We start from the raw sequence: 21,181 nt of genomic DNA, 5'->3' as shown, positions 1-21,181 counted from the left end.
GTTTGAGCCCAGGGTCAGCAGGAGGAGTAGAGGAGCAGAGTGTAGGCCGAAGCCTAGTTGAACCAATTTCAAAGGTTACCTTTAACCCCCCCTCAGGTGTTGCAAGGTACAAGAGCCACACCTTGAACAGCATTAATGATGCACAAGTCAAAGGTTGCTCTATTTAATTTTGCTCCTTGCACACGCTGAATTAAACACGTACACTATTTAGCCCATTATACTGTCAAACAGTAGTGGAGGCGTGACTACTAGACTTTTTAAGGAGACGCAGCACAGGTGTACAAATTTACACCTAGGTGCTGTGCGCAGATTCCTTACCGTTGTTATTTGCAGTACAGGAAACTGCACTCTTGTGTTATCCCTTGGCAATACCCTGTTAGTGCAGGCCGTCTCATGACCTCATTTCATGTTGGCCGGTGCGGTTAACGATGGCCATAAATCCCAGACCCACAGTGGCTTTTCCTAAAGTCACACTGCGGTGCTGGGATTCGTGGCCTTGTGCAGTAAATATGTTCGCCGCTCACACATGTCCTTACACCTGCTTCAGACTGGGCGGCCTCAGCTGATCCCTTATCGCATGCCGCGGCCATGAGGCCGCACAGTCAGAAGAAGGCGGAAGGAGGGGAGTGAAAACAGGGGAACATATGCACTGCTCGTGCCCATCAATCACACCCTCGCAGTCAAAATATATGAGACAACGGGGGGCGTTGTGTCGGGCAGGGGGGACGCACAGGCACAGCCAGCCAACCAATGATGTCAGGAGACGGGCAGCGCTAACAATGGGGGTGCTGCGTGTCATTAAAAAGGAAAGTCACACCTCAGGGACATTGTAATGGTCTGTAATGAGACACATTTTGTACTTGTTGAGTTCCACGTGTGCAAGGAGAAAAAGTCAGCCACCTTGTACAAATGCAGCAGTACTGCTGTACAAGGTGGCTGTTATACATAGAAACACCTGGGGGGGTGGGGGGCAGGCTCCCTTCAATTTCAGTTCATGTTCCTGCGTGGCGTTTGCAGGAAACGTTGCCAGCTACACAGCAGGGGAACAGCTGGCGGTGCTGAACCCCACTAACACATTGGCTGGTGTTTTTCTCTGTGCAGCTAGCATGTCCGGGCAGAAACTGGCGTTGTTTGAGCCCAGGGTCAGCAGGAGGAGGAGAGGAGCAAAGTGTAGGCCGAAGCCTGCACTGGTGGCAGCTTTTGTTCTGTTGTGCCAGCGTGGCTTGTGCTGGACACGTTGCCGACTACACAGCAGGGGAACAGCTGGCGTTGCTGAACCCCACTAACACATTGGCTGGTGTTTTTCTCTGTGCAGCTAGCATTTCCGGGCAAAAACTAGCGGTGTTTGAGCCCAGGGTCAGCAGGAGGAGTAGAGGAGCAGAGTGTAGGCCGAAGCCTAGTTGAACCAATTTCAAAGGTTACCTTTAACCCCCCCTCAGGTGTTGCAAGGTACAAGAGCCACACCTTGAACAGCATGAATGATGCACAAGTCAAAGGTTGCTCTATTTAATTTTGCTCCTTGCACACGCTGAATTAAACACGTACACTATTTAGCCCATTATACTGTCAAACAGTTGTGGAGGCGTGACTTGTCTTTTTAACGAGACGCAGCACAGGTGTCAAAATTTTCACCTAGGTACTGGGCGCAGATTCCTGAGCGTTGTTATTTGCTGTACAGGAGTCTGCGCTATTGTGATCCCTTGGCCATGCGCTGTGAGCGCTTCCTGTCTTCTGACCTCATTTCATGTCGGCCGTTGCGGTTAGCGATGGACATGAATCCCAGACCCACAGTGTGTTTTCAAAAAATCACACTGCGTGGCTGGGATTCGTGGCCTTGTGCAGTAAATAGGTTTGCCGCTTACACATGTCCTTACACCTGCTCCAGACTGGGCGGCCTCAGCTGATCCCTTATCGCCTACCACGGCCAGGAGGCCGCACAGTCTGAAGAAGGCGGAAGGAGATGAGTTAAGACAAGCGAACATATGCACTGCTCGTGCCCATAAACCACACCCTCGCTGACAAAATAAATATGACAACGAGGGGCGTTGTTTCTAGCAGGGCGGATGCACAGGCGCAGCCAGCTAACCATGATGACAAAAGACGGGAAACGCTACCAAGGGGGGTGCTGCGTATCATTACAAAGGAAAGTCACACCTCAGGGACAGTGGAATGGTCTCAATGAGACACATTTTGTACGTGCTGAGTTCCACGTGGGCAAGGAGAAAAAGTCAGCCACCTTGTACAAATGCAGCAGTACTGCTGTACTAGGTGGCTGTTATACATAGAAACACCTGGGGGGGTGGGGCCAGGTTCCCTTTTAATTTCAGTTCCTGTGCCTGCATGGCGTTTTCAGGTCACGTTGCCGGCTACACAGCAGGGGAACAGCTGGCGTTGCTGAACCCCACTAACACATTGGCTGGTGTTTTTCTCTGTGCAGCTAGCACTTCCGGGCAAAAACTAGCGGTGTTTGAGCCCAGGGTCAGCAGGAGGAGGAGAGGAGCAGAGTGTAGGCCGAAGCCTGCACTGGTGGCAGCTTTTGTTCTGTTGTGCCAGCGTGGCTTGTGCTGGACACGTTGCCGACTACACAGCAGGGGAACAGCTGGCGGTGCTGAACCCCACTGACACATCACCTAGTGTTTTTTCTGTGTAGACAACACTTCCAGGTGGCAACTGACAGTGTTGAAACCCAGAGAATCAAAGAGGAGCAGAGTGTAGGCCGAAGCCTGCAGTGGAGCAAGTTGAAAGGGAACCTTTAACCCCCCCCCCCCCAGGCATTTGTTGCTGAAAGAGCCATCTTGTACAGCAGTAATACTGCACATGGAAAATGGTTGTTCCGAAAATTATGCTCCTTGCAAACGCTGAAGTACACACTCATATAATGTGTCCCCTCACACCGTCAAACCATCCCGGAAGTGGGACTTTCCTTTGTAATGTGACACAGCACAGCCGTCATTCCAACCCCCTTGGTGCCGGGAGCCACCTCCTCAACGTTGTTTGGTTCTGTCACGGAGCCCGCGCTGTAATGTTATCCCTTGGCCATGCACAGTTAGCGGTGCCCGTCTTCTGACATCATGTAGGTGTCAGGCTGGCAGTGCCTGTGCGTCCAGGCTGCCCGAGATCCAACCTTGCAGTGTCATCTAATGTAGTCCCACTGCGGGCCAGGGATGCATGGGCATGCGCAGTGCATATCATCGCCTCTCACTCACCTCCTTCCTGCTTCTTCAGACTGTGCGGCGTCACGGCCGTGGCATGCTATTAGGGATCAGCTGACGCCGCCTAGTCTGAAGAAGCGTGAAGACGGGGAGTGAGAGGCTAGTATATGCACTGCGCATGGCCATGGATACCAGGCCCACTGTGTAGACGACACTGCGAGGTGTGATTTCGGGCAGCGTGGACGCACAGGCGCAGCCAGGACGACAACAAATGATGTCAGAGGACGGGCAGCGCAAACTGTGCATGGCCAAGGGATAACATAACAGCGCAGGGTCCATGACGGAATCAAACAACGCTAAGGAGGCAGCGCACGGTGCCAAGGGGGTAGCAATGACGGCTGTGCTGCGTCACATTACAAAGGAAAGTCCCACCTCCGGGACGGTTGGACGGTGTGAGGGGACACATTACATGAGTGTGTAGTTCAGCGTTTGCAAGGAGCATAATTTCAAGAGCGACCTTTCCCTTGTGCAGTATTAGTGCTGCACATGGTGGCTCTTTCAGTAACAAACGCCTAGGGGGGGGGGGGGGACAGGTCCCCTTACATTTTAGTTGTGCCAGCGTGGCGGTCGCATGACACGTTGCCGGATACACAGCTGGGGATCAGCTGACGTTACTGAACCCCAATAACAGAGGAGCGACTGTTGACTGTGCACACAGCACTTCCAGGCACCAACTGGCGGTGTTAGAGCCCAGGGACAGCAGGAGGAGCAGATTGGAGGTATTGCCGCACACACAGCTGGGGATCAGCTGACGTTACTGAACCCCAATAACAGAGGAGCGACTGTTGACTGTGCACACAGCACTTCCAGGCACCAACTGGCGGTGTTAGAGCCCAGGGACAGCAGGAGGAGCAGATTGGAGGTATTGCCGCACACACAGCTGGGGATCAGCTGACGTTACTGAACCCCAATAACAGAGGAGCGACTGTTGACTGTGCACACAGCACTTCCAGGCACCAACTGGCGGTGTTAGAGCCCAGGGACAGCAGGAGGAGCAGAGGAACAGAGTGTAGGCCGAAGCCTGATTGGAGCAAGTTGAAAGGAAACCTTTAACCCCCCCCCCCCAAGACGTTTGTAGCTGAAAGAGCCATGTTGTGCAGCACTAAGGATGCAAAAGGAAAAGGTTGCTCTTTTAATTATGCTCCTTGCAAACACCGAAGTAAACACTAAAAATGTGTCCCTTTATACCGTTAAACCGTTCCGGAGGTGCGAATTTCCTTCGTAATGGGACACAGCACAGCTGTCATTCCTATCCCCTTGATGCCGTGCGCTGCCTCCTCAGCGTTGTTTTAAGCTGTCACAGAGCCTGCGCTGTTCTGTTAGCCCTTGGCCATGCCCAATTAGCGCTGCCTGTCTTCTGACATAATTTGGTGTCAGGCTGTCAGTGCCTGTGCATCCACACTGCTCCAGATCCCACCTCGCAGTCTCATCTAACGTAATCCCACTGCGGGCCTTGGAACCATGGGCATGCACAGTGCATAACCTCGACTCTCACTCCCCTCCTTCCCTCTTCTTCAGACTGTGCGGTGTCACGGCCGTGGCATGCTAGGGATCAGCTGACGGCGCACAGTCTAAAGAAGGCGGAGGGAAATGAGCGAGAGCCCGAGGGGAAGATATGCACTGCGCATGCCCATGGATCCCAGGCCCGCAGTGTGACTCAATCAGAAGACACTGCGAGGCGGGATCTCGGGCACCGCGGCCGCACAGGCGCAGCCAGCCTGACACCAAATTATGTCAGAAGACAGGCAGCGCAAATAGGGCATGCCCAAGGGATAACAGAACAGCGCAGGCTCCGTGACAGCTTAAAACAACGCTGAGGAGGCAGCGCATGGCACCAAGGGGGTAGGAATGACGGCTGTGCTGCGTCACATTACGAAGGAAAGTCCCAGCTCCGGGACGGTATAACGGTATCAGTGAACACATTTTATAAGTGTTAAGTTCTGCGTGTGCAAACAGCTAAAAAAAAAAAGCTACCTTTTCCTTGTGCAGCATTACTGCTGCACAAGATGGCTCTTTCAGTAACAAACGACGGGGGGGGGGGGGACAGGTTCCCTTACATTTAGGTTGTTGTGCCAGCGTGGCGGTCGCAGGACACATTGCCGGCTACACAGCTGGGGATCAGCTGACGTTACTGAAACCCAATAACACTGGGTCGTATGTTTTTACTGTGCAGCCTGCACTTCTGAGCCGCAACTGGCGGTGTTGGAGCCCAGGAATAGCAGTTCAGGTGGTAGAAAGATGAACACAGCAGGAGACCTGGATGACACCCAATTACTTAATCAGGCAGAGGAGTGGCAAATTCCTGCGAGATCCAGGCCTGGTTCATTTTCAGGAAAGTAAGCCGGTCAACGTTATCGGAGGATAGTCGCATGCGACGGTCTGTTAGTACACCACCTGCGGCACTAAAGACACGTTCCGATAAGACACTAGCCGCAGGGCAAGCCAGCACCTCCAATGCATACTGGCTTAGCTCTGGCCATGTATCCAGCTTAGAGACCCAAAACTTGAACGGGGAAGAGCCGTCTGGGAGTACAGTAAGAGGGCAAGCCATGTAGTCTGTCACCATCTGACGGAACCGTTGCCTCCTGCTGACTGGAGCCGCCGGTGATGGTGTAGACATTTGGGGCGGGCACACAAAAGTGTGCCAGAGTTGTGCCATACTGGGCTTGCCTTGGGCAGAGGCACTGCTTCTGCTCCTTCTTTGGGCAGAGCCTCCCCCACTGCCTCGACGCACTGAGCTGCTTTGTAAAGCACTAGCAGCACTCCTCTCAGTTGGACAGGAGAAGATGATGGAATTCACCAGTGTGTCGTGGTACTCCCGCAATTTACGCTCCCGGGTCAACGCAGGGATGAGGTTTTGGACGTTGTCCCGGTAGCGAGGATCGAGGAGGGTGAACACCCAATAATCAGGCATGTTGAGAATGTGGTCGATGCGGCGGTCGTTTCTCAGGCACTGCAGCATGAAATCCACCATGTGCTGCAGAGTGCCAACTGGCCCAGAAACGCTGTCCCCTGCTTGAGACATGATCTCTGCCCGCTCGTCATCACCCCACCCTCGCTGACCACTGGACAATTGTGTCGCTCCCTCCTCTGGACGGAGCTCTTCCTCCTCCATTGACTCCTCCTCATCCTCCTCACAAATTGGCCCCTGCGTACCCCTTTGTGAGGAACCACGTGGCGCTGACTCTCCAGAAGCTGATGGAAAAGGTGACTCCTCATCCTCCACCTCTTCCACCACATCATCCCTTAACCCTTGCAAAGTTTGCTGAAGCAGGCAGATAAGGGGGACAGTCATGCTGACTAGTGCATCATCTGCACTTGCCATCCGCGTGGAATAATCAAAAGGACGCAAAACCTGGCAGACGTCCTTCATAGTGGCCCACTCTGTGGTTGTGAAGTCTGATCGACGCTGACTGCGACTTCTTTGCGCCTGATGCAGCTGGTACTCCATAACTGCTTGCTGCTGCTCACACAACCGCTCCAACATATGTAACGTGGAATTCCACCGGGTAGGTAGGTCACATATGATGCGGTGTTCCGGAAGGCGGAATCGGCGCTGCAGAGCAGCAATGCGGGATCTGGCCAAGCTGGAACGCCGCAAGTGAGCACACTCTAGGCGGACCTTGTGCAGCAGGGCATCAAGATCCGGATAGTCCCTCAGAAAACTCTGCACAACCAAATTGAGCACATGTGCCAGACATGGGATGTGAGTGAGGTTGCCAAGGGCCAAAGCTGCCACCAGATTTTGGCCATTGTCACACACTACCATGCCTGGCTGGAGATTCGCTGGCAGTAACCACACATCGCTCTCCTGCTTTATGGCATTCCAGAGCTCCTGCGCTGTGTGGCTTCGATGCCCCAATGAAACTAGTTTCAAGACGGCCTGCTGACGTTTGGCCACGGCTGTGCTCATGTCGGTCATAGGTAAACGTTCACGGGTCCATGTGGGGGTGGACTGTGACGGATCCTGCAGAGAGGAATCAGAGGAACTGGTGTAAGAGGAGGAGTCGATGCGTACAGACTGGATTCCTGCAATCCTTGGAGTGGGCAGGACACGTCCTGCGCCACTCGCACGATCTGTACCTGGCTCAACAACATTAACCCAATGGGCAGTGAGGGAAACATATCGCCCCTGTCCATGCTGACTGGTCCACGCATCGGTGGTGAGGTGGACCTTGCTACTGACGGCGTTCAGTAGCGCATGTTTTATGTTTGCCTCAACATGCCTGTGCAGGGCAGGGACAGCCTGCCTGCTGAAGTAAAAGCGGCTGGGCACCTTGTACTGTGGGACTGCCAATGCCATCAAGTCACGGAAGCTGTCAGTCTCCACCAGCCTGAACGAGAGCATTTCCAGGGACAACAGTTTGGCAATGCCTGCATTCAGAGCCTGTGCTCGGGGGTGGTTGGCCGAGAATGCCCGCCTTTTCTCCCATGCCTGTACTACCGATGGCTGTAGAGTAGACTGGGAGTGTGAGGATGACTGGGAAGGTGGTGCTGTGGGTGGAATTACACAAGGTCTCTGGGAGGAAGCCAAACCAGCTGTGCGTGAGCTGGAGGAAGAGGCAACACGAGCTGAAGAGGTGGTAGCTGCCGCTGTTGGTTGGCCTACATCTTCAGTGTGTTTCTGTAACTCCACCGCGTGCCTGGTCCGCACATGTTTCCACATATTTGTGGTATTGAGGTTGCTGACATTTTTCCCTCTTTTTACTTTATGATGACACAGCTTGCATTTGACAAAACAAATGTCATCTGCAACTGTGTCAAAAAAGGACCAGGCACTGCAAGTCTTGGGAGCGCCCTTTTTGGCTTTGGAAAGAGACAGGCTCCTAACGGGTGCCAAAGTGGAGGCTACAGGCTCCGCAGTCTTCCCCCTCCCTCTCCCTCTTTGGCCCGTAAGAGGAAGCTCTTCCTCTGAGCTGCTACCACCACCTTCCTGTTCCTCACGCCACGATGGGTCAAGGACCTCATCATCTCCACTACCCTCTGCCACCAACTGCTCCTCCTGGGTAGTCTCAGCAGCACAGTACGCACGAGAAAGCGGCACCTGAGTTTCATCATCAGATGCGTACTGCGCTGTGGTCACCGGAGGCACTGGCCCACCTGCCTCTTCAGAGTCAGAGAGAAAAAGGTGTTGGGCATCACTGCACACTGCCTCTTCTTCCATTTCTCCAATGCTGCTTGGCTGGCCCCCTGTTTCCAAGCCAAGAGATTCAGAGAACAGAAGTAGAGACGGCTCCTGTCCTGGGCTCTCTGACTGCCTGGCCAATTTGGCAGGTGGTGAAGAGACAGATGGCTGCTCTCCAGTGCTCTGTGCCTGAGAGGATGTGGCACTAACTGAAGTCGATGCCGAGGCGTTAGCTGCCATCCACCCCACAACGGCTTCAATTTGGTCTTCACGCAGCAGCGGTGCACGGTGCTCTCCGACAAAGCTGCGCATGAAGGACTGTTCCCTGCTGAAACTGAGTGACGACGAGTCACCGGCGCCCGCAGCAGGCACAGAATCACCACGTCCTCTCCCTGCTCCTCTCCCTGCTCCGCGCCCACGCCCACGTGCCTTACTCCCTGCCCTCTTCATCTTGGTTGACAGATAAAGATAAGCAGAAAAGTACTAAGGCCTTAGTGTGCTTATTCCTGTAATGCTCCTCCTAACAGGTGTAAGAAACACTAATGTTGTAAATTGTGGACTAAACTTTATTATTTTTCAAATGTGGCCTACACAAGTGTTAAGTTGTGTTTGGTGAACTTAACTTTTTTTTTGGTGCAGATCGGGCTACAGAGCTAGTTTAAATCACACGGAGACCGTGCAGACAGCCGTAAACGGCGCTGCAAGGCCAAAAAACCCTCCTCTAGGTTATCCTATATAGTGTTTTTCCACTATTTAGCTGGATACAAGTGGAAAGACACTAATAGGAATTTTTTTTTTCAAATTTTAAACTGGCTGCACTATTTGAAAAAAAGGAAATTGTTTTTCAAGGTATGAGGCAGTAACGCACCCTGAGCTGAATCCAACCGGCTATGGCTGCACACAGACTACAGGGCGAGCTGCGCTCACACAGAGACCGTGCAGACAGCCGTAAACGGCGCTGCAAGGCCCCAAAAAAACCCTCTAGGTTATCCTATGTATTGTTTTTCCACAATTGAGCTGGAGACTGGTGGAAAGACACTAATAGGAATTTTTTTTTTTTCAAATTTTAAACAGGCTGCACTATTTCAAAAAAAGGAAAATTTTTCTCAAGGTATGAGCCAGTAACGAACCCTGAGCTGAATCCAACCGGCTATGGCTGCACACAGACTACAGGGCGAGCTGGGCTCACACGGAGACCGTGCAGACAGCCGTAAACGGCGCTGCAAGGCCAAAAAACCCTCCTCTAGGTTATCCTATATAGTGTTTTTCCACTATTTAGCTGGATACGAGTGGAAAGACACTTATAGGATTTTTTTTTGTCAAATTTTAAACAGGCTGCACTATTTGAAAAAAAAGGAAAATTTTTCGCAAGGTATGAGCCAGTAACGAACCCTGAGCTGAATCCAACCGGCTATAGCTGCACACAGACTACAGGGCGAGCTGGGCTCACACGGAGACCGTGCAGACAGCCGTAAACGGCGCTGCAAGGCCAAAAAACCCTCCTCTAGGTTATCCTATATAGTGTTTTTCCACTATTTAGCTGGATACGAGTGGAAAGACACTAATAGGAATTTTTTTTTTCAAATTTTAAACAGGCTGCACTATTTGAAAAAAAGGAAAATTTTTCTCAAGGTATGAGCCAGTAACGAACCCTGAGCTGAATCCAACCGGCTATGGCTGCACACAGACTACAGGGCGAGCTGGGCTCACACGGAGACCGTGCAGACAGCCGTAAACGGCGCTGCAAGGCCCAAAAACCCCCCTCTAGGTTATCCTATGTAGTGTTTTTCCACAATAGAGCTGGAGACTGGTGGAAAAACACTAATAGGAAATTTGAGAAAAAATGTGCAGCAGGCTGCACTAAGAGCAAAAAAGAACAACTGTGTGAGGCAGTGTGAACCCCCCCTGAGCTGAATACAACCGGGTATATGGCTGCACACAGACTACAGAGTGAGCTGCACACACACACACACAGAGACCTTGCAGAACGCTGTTAAAACAGCGCTGCAAGGCAAGAGCAAGGTGAACAGTGAAGAACACACAGCGTTTTGCTAAATTAGCCTTTGGAAAGGAAAATAAAGCAATTAGCAAGCTCAACTGGCCCTCAGTTAGAACACAGCGTCCTGTCCCTAACTGAAATCACAGCAGAGTGAGCGCAAAATGGCGGCAGCGCTTTTTTATAGTGCAGAGTGACATCATTTCAGCAGCCAATCCCAGCCTTGCCAGTACTTACATGCCCACCATGCTAAACAGGATGTGCCCACACTTTCATTCATTCCTCATTGGCTGCTGCGTTCAATTTGAATTCTGGGAACTTCCGATTCCGGTATCCGATACGCGGGAAGTATCGGAATTCAGTATCGGAATTCCGATACCGCAAATATCGGCCGATACCCGATACTTGCGGTATCGGAATGCTCAACACTACTCATCACTAATTGTTATCTTATGTGTGCACTGCAGCCAATCATTAGCCGCTAATTGTCTGCTTTGCTCACATTTCTCTGGAAAAAATATTGGTAGTCCAAGAGATGTGTGAGCGCTGCAGTCCATAGGCAGATATTGATACTCTTCAGGAAAATCGGCACTGTGTCTCCCTGTGCTCATGTGAAATGGTCATGCTGCTGCATATTAGCTATCACTGATAGGCTGCAGCTTCCACCATTTCAAGTATGAAGGCTGCGGCCAATCAGCAGCCTCTGATTGGTTGCAGCGCTCAGGTGATATAATGTCACGTGAGGATAGGGAGGCACATAGTTGACATCACAGGAGAAGGCTCTGGTCTGTTTTTTTAAGAAGACTTAGTTAGTCATTAACATTGCCGATAAAGTAACTTTAAGAGAACTTATTGATCTAAGTTTAGTTTTAAATCAGGACTAGATGAGAAATCTGATGCTTCTTATCTAAAATGAACATGTACTCCCAACAGGAACTACACAGCCTATTGGATCTTGGTTATTTTACGTCTGCTTTGCATTTCACCTTCAACATGAAAAGCGGCTTGTATAATGTCAAGCTGATCTTAAAGTGCCTTGATCTACTGGATAGAAGCGCTCTCAGGTATGTTATACTTGAGACTGAAGACCTTCTCTAACTCCTTGGGTCTTGTCATGCAACAAATCAATTATGCATTTCTGATATTAACATCTATACTTCTCATGTTGGTGCCTGTCAGAAGCATAGTTTTTCAGGAAAGGGTCAGATCTGGTAATTATTCTTTCCTACAGATTATAATGTAATGTTTCTGGTGTGTCTATTAAACTGTTATTGGAGGAGTCAAATAGCTTTGAAGACAACATTCACTACTGTGACTCACAATTGTACTGAGGTGATGTAGAGATGTATTGAAGACCTCCATACATATTAGATTAAAGGAAATCTGTCAGTAGGTTTTCGCTGTGTAACCTGAGACAGCACAATGTAACTGAATTTGGTGATGTGTCACTCATCAGGCTGTGTGCTATTGTCCACTTACAATGAAGGTTTCACCATTAGGACATTATCATTGCTGGGACTAGCTGCCTGGTGCCAAGTCGTCGGACCACCGCCTCTTGTGATAAGTTACTTACTGTGAATAGGCAATGTATACAGAAAGCTGTGATGTGGGTGGGGTTAGCTTTCTGAGCTCTGCTTTATCATACATCTAAGAACTCTGTTTGGGTGACAACTGCGGCACCCAGTAAACTCAGTGATATATATTTGGAACAGGATTTCTTTTCATATATTATGCTGCTCTCAGATGGTGTATTAAAACCCTATGACAGATTCACTTTAAAGTCAGCTGACCATCTCTTTTGTATGGGAGCCTCCTGATTCGCCACAATATCTGATATTGTGAGAGAGAAGTATTCATTCAGCAGTTATTTTTAATAATCAAATACTTTTGTTCTCAGAGTAGATTCGCCACTGCCAGAGGTGTCACTGTCGGCCATTTTTTGACCAATCCTCACAAATTGGATCTCAAAGTATATGAATTTACAGGGTACCTTTGACTCAAAGTCGTTTCTTCGTGGATCAATCCACTTATCTCTGCCTTTGGTCATTTCCGCAGACCTAGTTTGAATAACAATTCAGTTCTTTAAAGAAAATTCCCACACAGGTTTTATTAAACAATTCAACTTTAGACCATTTCTTTCCCATTCCTAGATTTTAGGAATTATTTTTTTTTTTGCATTCAGATATTAAAATAATATTTGCTTATTTTTTTCAAGAGATGTGTGGCTTAATTGTTATGTTATTTTCAATGTTTTTCTGCCTATATATGGTGATACAGTATATGGGGAAAAAAACAAAATCATTTTTATTTTCCCCTTAAAAAATTGCTTGTGTGTATACTGCGATCAGGAATGCAGAGATCGTAATGAGCCATTTCTGCCTTCTCTGTGGGGACCCAGCCATCTAACAGCCAGCTCCCTGCTCCTAAAGCGGTACGATCTTGTGCAACTGCTTACTCTGCAATGAAGTCTTAGAACATCATTGCAGAGTAATATGCGGACCACACAATTTTTAAGTCATGTTGCAGTCCAAAAATTAATCTAACACCTAAATGGATACAACAATGAGGGCTGTGATCCCTTTCTCCAAATATGACACAGCAGGATCATAGTCTAATTCTAGGATACATACTGTTAGGGCTGGCGGAATGCACCGAGTAAATAGAGAGATGTTATTTGGTGCGTTCGAAGCCCGGGGTCCACCGTGCAGCAGAGAACCTGCTGCTGGCAAATGGCGGCCCTATATGGCAGTAGAAGCGAACTCTGTTACTTCACAGAGTCGCCTAAAGAAAGCACTGTGTCCTGTTTAACTCACAGGAGTACACAGCAACTGCCGAACAGATAGCAGTTTGTGGTTACGCAATCATACAATCTCCTCACCGGAGGAGCCGGTATTCTAGGGGCTTATTTCAGCCAGGGCCCTGAATCCATACACACAATCTCCTCACCGGAGGTGCCGGTATTCTAGGGGCTTATTTCAGCCGGGTCCCAGAATACATATACATGTAACCACACTGGCACAAAGCACATCACTTAGATTTGATACTAGCACATGGCCGTGCCACCATGCGAACCTTTTATAGCTGCAGCAAGTACAGGACCTTCCTAGAAGGACCAATGAGAGGCTGCCATAGAGCCTGAGCAACTTCAGGACCTTCCTGGAGAACCAATGAGTTTTGCTGCAGTATCTAAGCATGTGACCCTTGATCTCCAATGACAGATCTTACCCCGGCATGCTCAGAAGGGGAAAAGCAGGACTTAGTCCCAAAAGCGTCTGCTCGCCGCTGCCCAGCACTGGCTTCAATGGCAGAAGCTGGAAAAGCAGCAGTAATCCTTTTCACAGAGTGAGACTGAGCAAGACGCTGAGACTGAGCAAGACGCTGGGACCGATGTCTCTGCTGAGCAGGCTCAACTGCGGCAGGAGAAGAATGGGAGACCGCAGCGGAGATGGCCTGAGATTCCCCCTGTGCAGAGGTGGGACCTTGACCCCTAACACATACATCCCTGCTTCTAAGAGAAGCACTAAATAGAAAAAATATAATTTGTAAGTAGATGAGAATCCACAATCTTCCGATGTATAAGGACTAGAGTTGATCGAACCTGTCAAGATTCAAATTCACCAAATGATACAGATTTTACAGGAGAATTTGATTTATGTTAATAAATGTTTATTGAATTTTCCTTATTCTGTTCTGGGGTCCTTCAGAACCCAGACGGTAATAAACATAGGATATAAAAAAAGAAATGAATAAAGAAATAAAAGACGAAAGAAAAAAGATAATACCTCACCACTCACCAGTCCCACCGTCCCTGTAGCTCACCACCCGGTCCTCCGTGTCTTATTTCAGCCCTTTCCCTTATCACATGCATCCTCCTTCAATCTCTTTACTTCAGGCCTTGACTTATGGCTTGACCAGGCCTCTGAATTCAATGGGTGCTGCGCTGTTATTCAGGCGGAAAGCGTGGTAATAACTTGCCTATGCTGCAACAGCATGCAGTGACATCTGAGGCCTCGTCAAACCGGAAGCCACAGTCTGGAGTGAAGAGGCAGAAGCGGATGTACACGACAAGAAGGAAAGAAGTAGGCAGGACTGAACTGCAGGCTGTTAGGCCAGTGGGATAGGTGAACAAGCAAGTGAGTATTATTATAATATTAATATCATAGTATTAATTTTGTAACCTTTTGCCTGGCCCACTACAGTTTACTAAAATGTTGGTGGCAGCTAGCACCTTTTTGCTGAATTTGTGAGGAGCAAATGTAAAAAAATCTGTATTATGGAGAAAATGATTTTTTGAAAAATTCAAGGATAATTCAATTCACTAGAATAAACTTGTTCATCTCTAATAAGGAACATTCAGGAACAAATCTACAAATGAGCATACAGAACAATAAGAAACCAACATCAGAACGTCCTACACCAAGCTGTGACATGAACTTTCAAAGTCTTCTCTTTGGCGTTTTTAAATGTCATAAAAAAGTAGTTGCTTTCAATGGTTATTTAGCGGCTGCTGAATAGTTGAAATACAATCGGCTAAAGGTCTAAGAGAACGTCAGTGTCACATCACTCCAGCTTAAAAAAAAAATGTTTTAGTGGTTTACTCTGCCTGATGCAAAGGAAGAACAGGCTCACATGCTGGGGCTTTGCAAAAGGGCAAAGACATCTTCCTTAATAATAATTTTGAGCTATTTAGCTGTTTGATATTTTGTACAAATGCATGGATTTTGTACAAAACAATGGATTGCTATGAACAACTTAAATGTATTCAACAATTCCATCACCGCTAATGTTAATTTTCTCAAATAGTTTTTCTGCCATTCAAGAAGCAAACCTGGCGTTTACTGCATATGAGCATCTTGACCAGAAAGGGGTGAAAGCAGAGACCAATATGCTGCTTAGAGCTGTCAAGGTAGGATGAATGTGATAACACAAAAAATGTAAAAAAAAATACAATTCAACGTTTGAAATTTCTCTTTCCCAGCATGAGTAACTTTTTTTATTTAGATGTCAGAGTTTTAGCGGTGTGTTTTTTATATTATACAGTATATTATACTAGGATATGACAACACTTTATGATTGTTAGGGGGTTTGCCTTATAGCATCTCCACCGATCCTTAAAATGGAGACTTGTAGCACTGGTGTAGTTTTGCATCCCCTTTTAAGTTCTGCACAAAGGTTCCAAAGTATAGACAGATTTAAGGCCACATCAGTCTGGAAAAGGATGGTCGGGAAGGTGCATCAGTGATGGGATGTCACAAACAAGAACAGAATTGTCAAACAGAAAAGAAGTCTACATACAGTTGAAACTAAAAGTTTACATACACTATATACACTATACAAAAAGACACATATGCATGTTTTTCTCAATATGTGACATGAAATTAGAATAAACCTTTCCCGTTTTAGGTCAACTAGGAATACCTTAATTATTAGAGATATACCATTGTAGGAAAGAAAAAGCACAGATAGTGTCTTATCTCACGATTTAAAGGAAGATTCGCCAGTAATGTAACTGCTCACCTGATGAAGAAGATTCATAGGCATATAGTGCCGGATGCCGCAGATCCACAGGTCGACACGCGACCGTAGCTAAATCGCTGAATAGGTGGATTTGTGGGTTATGATCCGTGCTGCCAGCTCATCCAGAAACAGACAAAGTGTACAATTGAACAGTGGTATTTTCCTGAAGAAGAAGTCATATGTACTCCGAAACTCGTAGAATAAACCACTGTAGGTGGTAGGATTAGACGACTGCTGAATGTGCTCTTCTGCTTCAAGAACAGCTCGTATAGTGGGTGTGTATTAATGTTCATTACAGCCCTATACTTCATCTGAATCCTATCTTCCACTACCTTCTCAAAAGAGTCAAGATGGAAGCCAACAGCTGCGCTTGCCCTCTTTATAATTTTGTTGAGCTTATCTCTGAATATATACCAATTTTGAAAAACGTCTGGCTCAAACGGCATCACAATATTTTCATAGTGACAACCCAGATGTAGTAAATACTGCCTTCCACACATCTCCTTCTCTTATATACTGTAGATCAGATTATATGCACCCCTGAGATTAAGTTTGGTGAACCAATGGACTCCCAACAACGGATTATAGAGATCAGATATGAGTGACAGAGGATACTGAGTCTTTACAGTAATTTTTGTTAAATTCTTGTTAGTCAATACATGGTGTCAGACCTCAATCTTTCTCACCAACAAAGAAGAAAACTGCATCTGTTACTGATGTGTAACGTCAAAAACAGCGGTGTGTCACCAGTCAAAAAATTGTATCAAAGCAGGGTGTGACTAATAATAAAAATTAACTTTTAATATATATAAGGCTAAAATCGGTATAATCAACCACATATAGGTAAACAAACATGTGTAACGTCTACTAAATCTTTTTTGCTGACTGTCAACTATATAATCTTTCATGGCCTGATGTGTTGGACCCAAAAGTGTATATATTTTACTCCAGGGAAGGTGAAAATTAATTTCTACCAAATCACATGAACATTTTAAAATCCAATGTGGGCAATTTTTCAGATTCTAATGCAGAAAAAAAATCAGAAAAACTATCAAATACTTCAGGTAAACCAGTGAGTAAAGCTTTTGAAAAATTTACAGACAAGGACATTCATTTGTTCTGACACTCAAGGCTCCAGTGTACAATATCGCCCTGATGCCAGTCAATAACCAGGCTATGTTTAAGTAACCAGGGTCACAGCCAAACCACAGTTGGAGACATATTTTCAAGAGCAAACAACTAAATGGATTCACAATGTAGAGTCAGAAAGCCAATAAGCAGGGACACCGACCTAAGTGACATACTGCACTTCACCATACTCTGGGTTACAGGTGCATTATCAATAACAGTGACTTTCACAGGAAAACGTAATTTTAGCAAGAATAATCAAAGCTCTTTAGACACATTGGCTTCAACAAAATTAGATGTGGAACCAAAATCAATAAAGAATTTCAGTCAAACAGTGAACAATAATTTAGCAGAATCATAAGGAAATATCTGTTAATTAATAGTGATGAGCGAATATACTCGTTACTCGAGATTTCCCGAGCACGGTCGGGTGTCCTCCGAGTATTTTTTAGTGCTCAGAGATTTAGTTTTTTTCACTCCAGCTGGACGATGTACAGCTACTGAGCAAAAAAAGGGGAGAAGCCAGCGCAGCCTAAGGTTAAGACGCAATACATAAAGTGCAAATGCACATATTAATTTCTAACTGTATTTTCAAAATGAGACATTTAGCAAACAATTGATCAATTCTCTGAGCCACCCCGCCTCTTCACGGCAATCTCATATGGGGACAGTCCTACACTACGTTTTTTATATTCGCTGTGCCATAAAGGCCTCCTAAATGAACTAAATGCAAGACCACATTAAAAACATGCTGTACCTGGAGCATATACTGAGTCACCCCCATGGCGCCAGAGTAGGCAAGCGAGGATAAAGGTTGACCAGGTCCAGACAGACATTTCGGATCCAACCTCCACACTGCCCATCCAGAGCCACAGATGAAGAGTGAAACAGGCTGAGGAACAGGTGCATAATTAAACAAAGCCTGAGGCAGGGCAGGGCTGCTGTGTGTGGACAGCAGCCTATTAATCACTGAGACACAGAAAGAATGGCGCACATAACCAGGCGCGGCGCATGGCAACAGTGGTGGTCAGCCACTTACCAATAACAGAGCAAAAAAAAGGGGAGAAGCCAGCGCAGCCTAAGGTTAAGACGCAATACATAAAGTGCAAATGCACATATTAATTTCTAACTATATTTTCAAAATGAGACATTTAGCAAACAATTGATCAATTCTTTGAGCCACCCCACCTCTTCACGGCAATCTCATATTGGGGCAGTCCTATACTACGTTTTTATATTCGCTGTGCCATAAAGGCCTCCTAAATGAACTAAATGCAAGACCACATTAAAAACATGCTGTACCTGGAGCATTGTTCTGAATAGGTAATTCAGAACCACAATGGACCTTGAAGTTCAGAGCACACAAGTGACCTGACAAAAACCACAAAACATAGGATGAGCTCTGAGACGTGGAAACTCTGCTGACCGCAATCCCTAAACCTATCAAACAACACTAGAGGTAGCCGTGGATTGCGCCTAATGCTCCCTATGCAACTCGGCACAGCCTGAGAAACTAGCTAGTCTTGAAGATAGAAAAATAAGCCTACCTTGCCTCAGAGAAATTCCCCAAAGGAAAAGGCAGCCCCCCACATATAATGACTGTGAGTAAGATGAAAATACAAACACAGAGATGAAATAGATTTCGCAAAGTGAGGCCCGACTTACTGAATAGACCGAGGATAGGAAAGATAGCTTTGCGGTCAACACAAAAACCTACAAACAACCACGCAGAGGGGCAAAAAGACCCTCCGCACCGACTAACGGTACGGAGGTGCTCCCTCTGCGTCTCAGAGCTTCCAGCAAGCAAGCAAAACCAAAAAAGCAAGCTGGACAGAAAATATAGCAACAAAAGAAAACAAGCAGAACTTAGCTTATGCTGAGCAGACAGGCCACAGGAACGATCCAGGAGGAAGCAAGACCAATACTAGAACATTGACTGGAGGCCAGGATCAAAGCACTAGGTGGAGTTAAATAGAGCAGCACCTAACGACTTAACCTCATCACCTGAGGAAGGAAACTCAGAAGCCGCAGTACCACTTGTGACCACAGGAGGGAGCTTGACCACAGAATTCACAACAGTACCCCCCCCTTGAGGAGGGGTCACCGAACCCTCACCAGAGCCCCCAGGCCGACCAGGATGAGCCATATGAAAGGCACGAACAAGATCGGCAGCATGGACATCAGAGGCAAAGACCCAGGAATTATCTTCCTGACCATAACCCTTCCACTTAACCAGATACTGGAGTTTCCGTCTCGAAACACGAGAATCCAAAATCTTCTCCACTATATACTCCAACTCCCCCTCCACCAAAACCGGGGCAGGAGGATCAACAGATGGAACCACAGGCGCCACGTATCTCCGCAACAATGACCTATGGAATACGTTATGGATGGAAAAAGAATCTGGAAGGGTCAAACGAAAAGACACAGGATTAAGAACCTCAGAAATCCTATACGGACCAATGAAACGAGGCTTAAACTTAGGAGAGGAAACCTTCATAGGAATATAACGAGATGACAACCAAACCAAATCCCCAACACGAAGTCGGGGAACCACACAGCGTCTGCAATTAGCGAAACGTTCAGCCTTCTCCTGGGACAAGGTCAAATTGTCCACTACATAAGTCCAAATCCGCTGCAACCTGTCCACCACAGTATTCACACCAGGACAGTCCGAAGACTCAACCTGCCCTGAAGAGAAACGAGGATGGAACCCAGAATTGCAGAAAAACGGTGAAACCAAGGTAGCCGTGCTGGCCCGATTATTAAGAGCGAACTCAGCCAACGGCAAAAAGGACACCCAATCATCCTGATCAGCAGAAACAAAACATCTCAGATATGTTTCCAAGGTCTGATTGGTTCGTTCAGTCTGGCCATTTGTCTGAGGATGGAAAGCCGAGGAAAAAGACAAATCAATGCCCATCCTAGCACAAAAGGCTCGCCAAAACCTCGAAACAAACTGGGAACCTCTGTCAGAAACGATGTTCTCTGGAATGCCATGTAAACGAACCACATGCTGGAAGAACAATGGCACCAAATCAGAGGAGGAAGGTAATTTAGACAAGGGTACCAAATGGATCATCTTAGAGAAGCGATCACAAACTACCCAAATGACTGACATTTTTTGAGAGACGGGGAGATCCAAAATAAAATCCATAGAGATATGTGTCCAAGGCCTCTTCGGGACCGGCAAGGGCAAAAGCAACCCACTGGCAGGATTAGCAGGGCTTAGCCCGAGCACAAATCCCACAGGACTGCACAAAAGAACGCACATCCCGCGACAGAGACGGCCACCAAAAGGATCTAGCCACCAAATCTCTGGTACCAAAGATTCCAGGATGACCAGCCAACACCGAACAATGAACCTCAGAGATAACTTTATTCGTCCACCTATCAGGGACAAACATTTTCTCTGCTGGGCAACAATCAGGTTTATTAGCCTGAAATTTTTGCAGCACCCGCCGCAAATCAGGGGAGATGGCAGACACAATTACTCCCTCTTTGAGAATACCCGCCGGCTCAGGCAAACCCGGAGAGTTGGGCACAAAACTCCTAGACAGGGCATCCGCCTTCACATTTTTAGAGCCCGGAAGGTACGAAACCACAAAGTCAAAACGGGAGAAAAACAGCGACCAACGAGCCTGTCTAGGATTCAACCGTTTGGCAGACTCGAGATAAGTCAAGTTCTTGTGATCAGTCAAGACCACCACGCGATGCTTAGCTCCTTCAAGCCAATGACGCCACTCCTTGAATGCCCACTTCATAGCCAGCAACTCTCGATTGCCAACATCATAATTTCGCTCAGCAGGCGAAAACTTCCTGGAAAAGAAGGCACATGGCTTCATCACCGAGCAATCAGCACCTCTTTGCGACAAAACAGCCCCCGCTCCAATCTCAGAAGCATCAACCTCAACCTGGAACGGAAGCGAAACATCTGGTTGACACAACACAGGGGCAGAAGAAAAATGACGCTTCAAGTCTTGAAAAGCTTCCACAGCAGCAGAAGACCAATTGACCACATCAGCACCCTTCTTGGTCAAATCGGTCAATGGTTTAGCAATACTAGAAAAATTACAGATGAAGCGACGATAAAAATTAGCAAAGCCAAGGAACTTTTGCAGACTCTTCAGAGATGTCGGCTGAGTCCAATCATAAATGGCCTGGACCTTAACAGGGTCCATCTCGATGGTAGAAGGGGAAAAA

The 21,181-nt window shown here is 47.4% G+C and overlaps 1 protein-coding gene across 1 annotated transcript in view; it reads left to right on the top strand.

The window, feature by feature from the left end:
* LOC138645862 (uncharacterized) overlaps window positions 1–21,181 on the top strand; it is a 349,954-nt gene that overhangs the window by 44,003 nt on the left and 284,770 nt on the right. Inside the window, exons 4-5 of the mRNA XM_069735368.1 lie at window positions 11,267–11,397; window positions 15,137–15,239. Of these exons, the coding sequence (XP_069591469.1) occupies window positions 11,267–11,397; window positions 15,137–15,239 (234 nt within the window). The remainder of the gene's footprint in view (window positions 1–11,266; window positions 11,398–15,136; window positions 15,240–21,181) is intronic.

Source organism: Ranitomeya imitator, chromosome 7, assembly GCF_032444005.1.
Source record: "Ranitomeya imitator isolate aRanImi1 chromosome 7, aRanImi1.pri, whole genome shotgun sequence".
Taxonomy (NCBI): domain Eukaryota; kingdom Metazoa; phylum Chordata; class Amphibia; order Anura; family Dendrobatidae; genus Ranitomeya; species Ranitomeya imitator.
The sequence above is the reverse complement of the archived record's forward strand: the minus strand, read 5'-3'. Positions and strand labels throughout refer to the sequence as shown.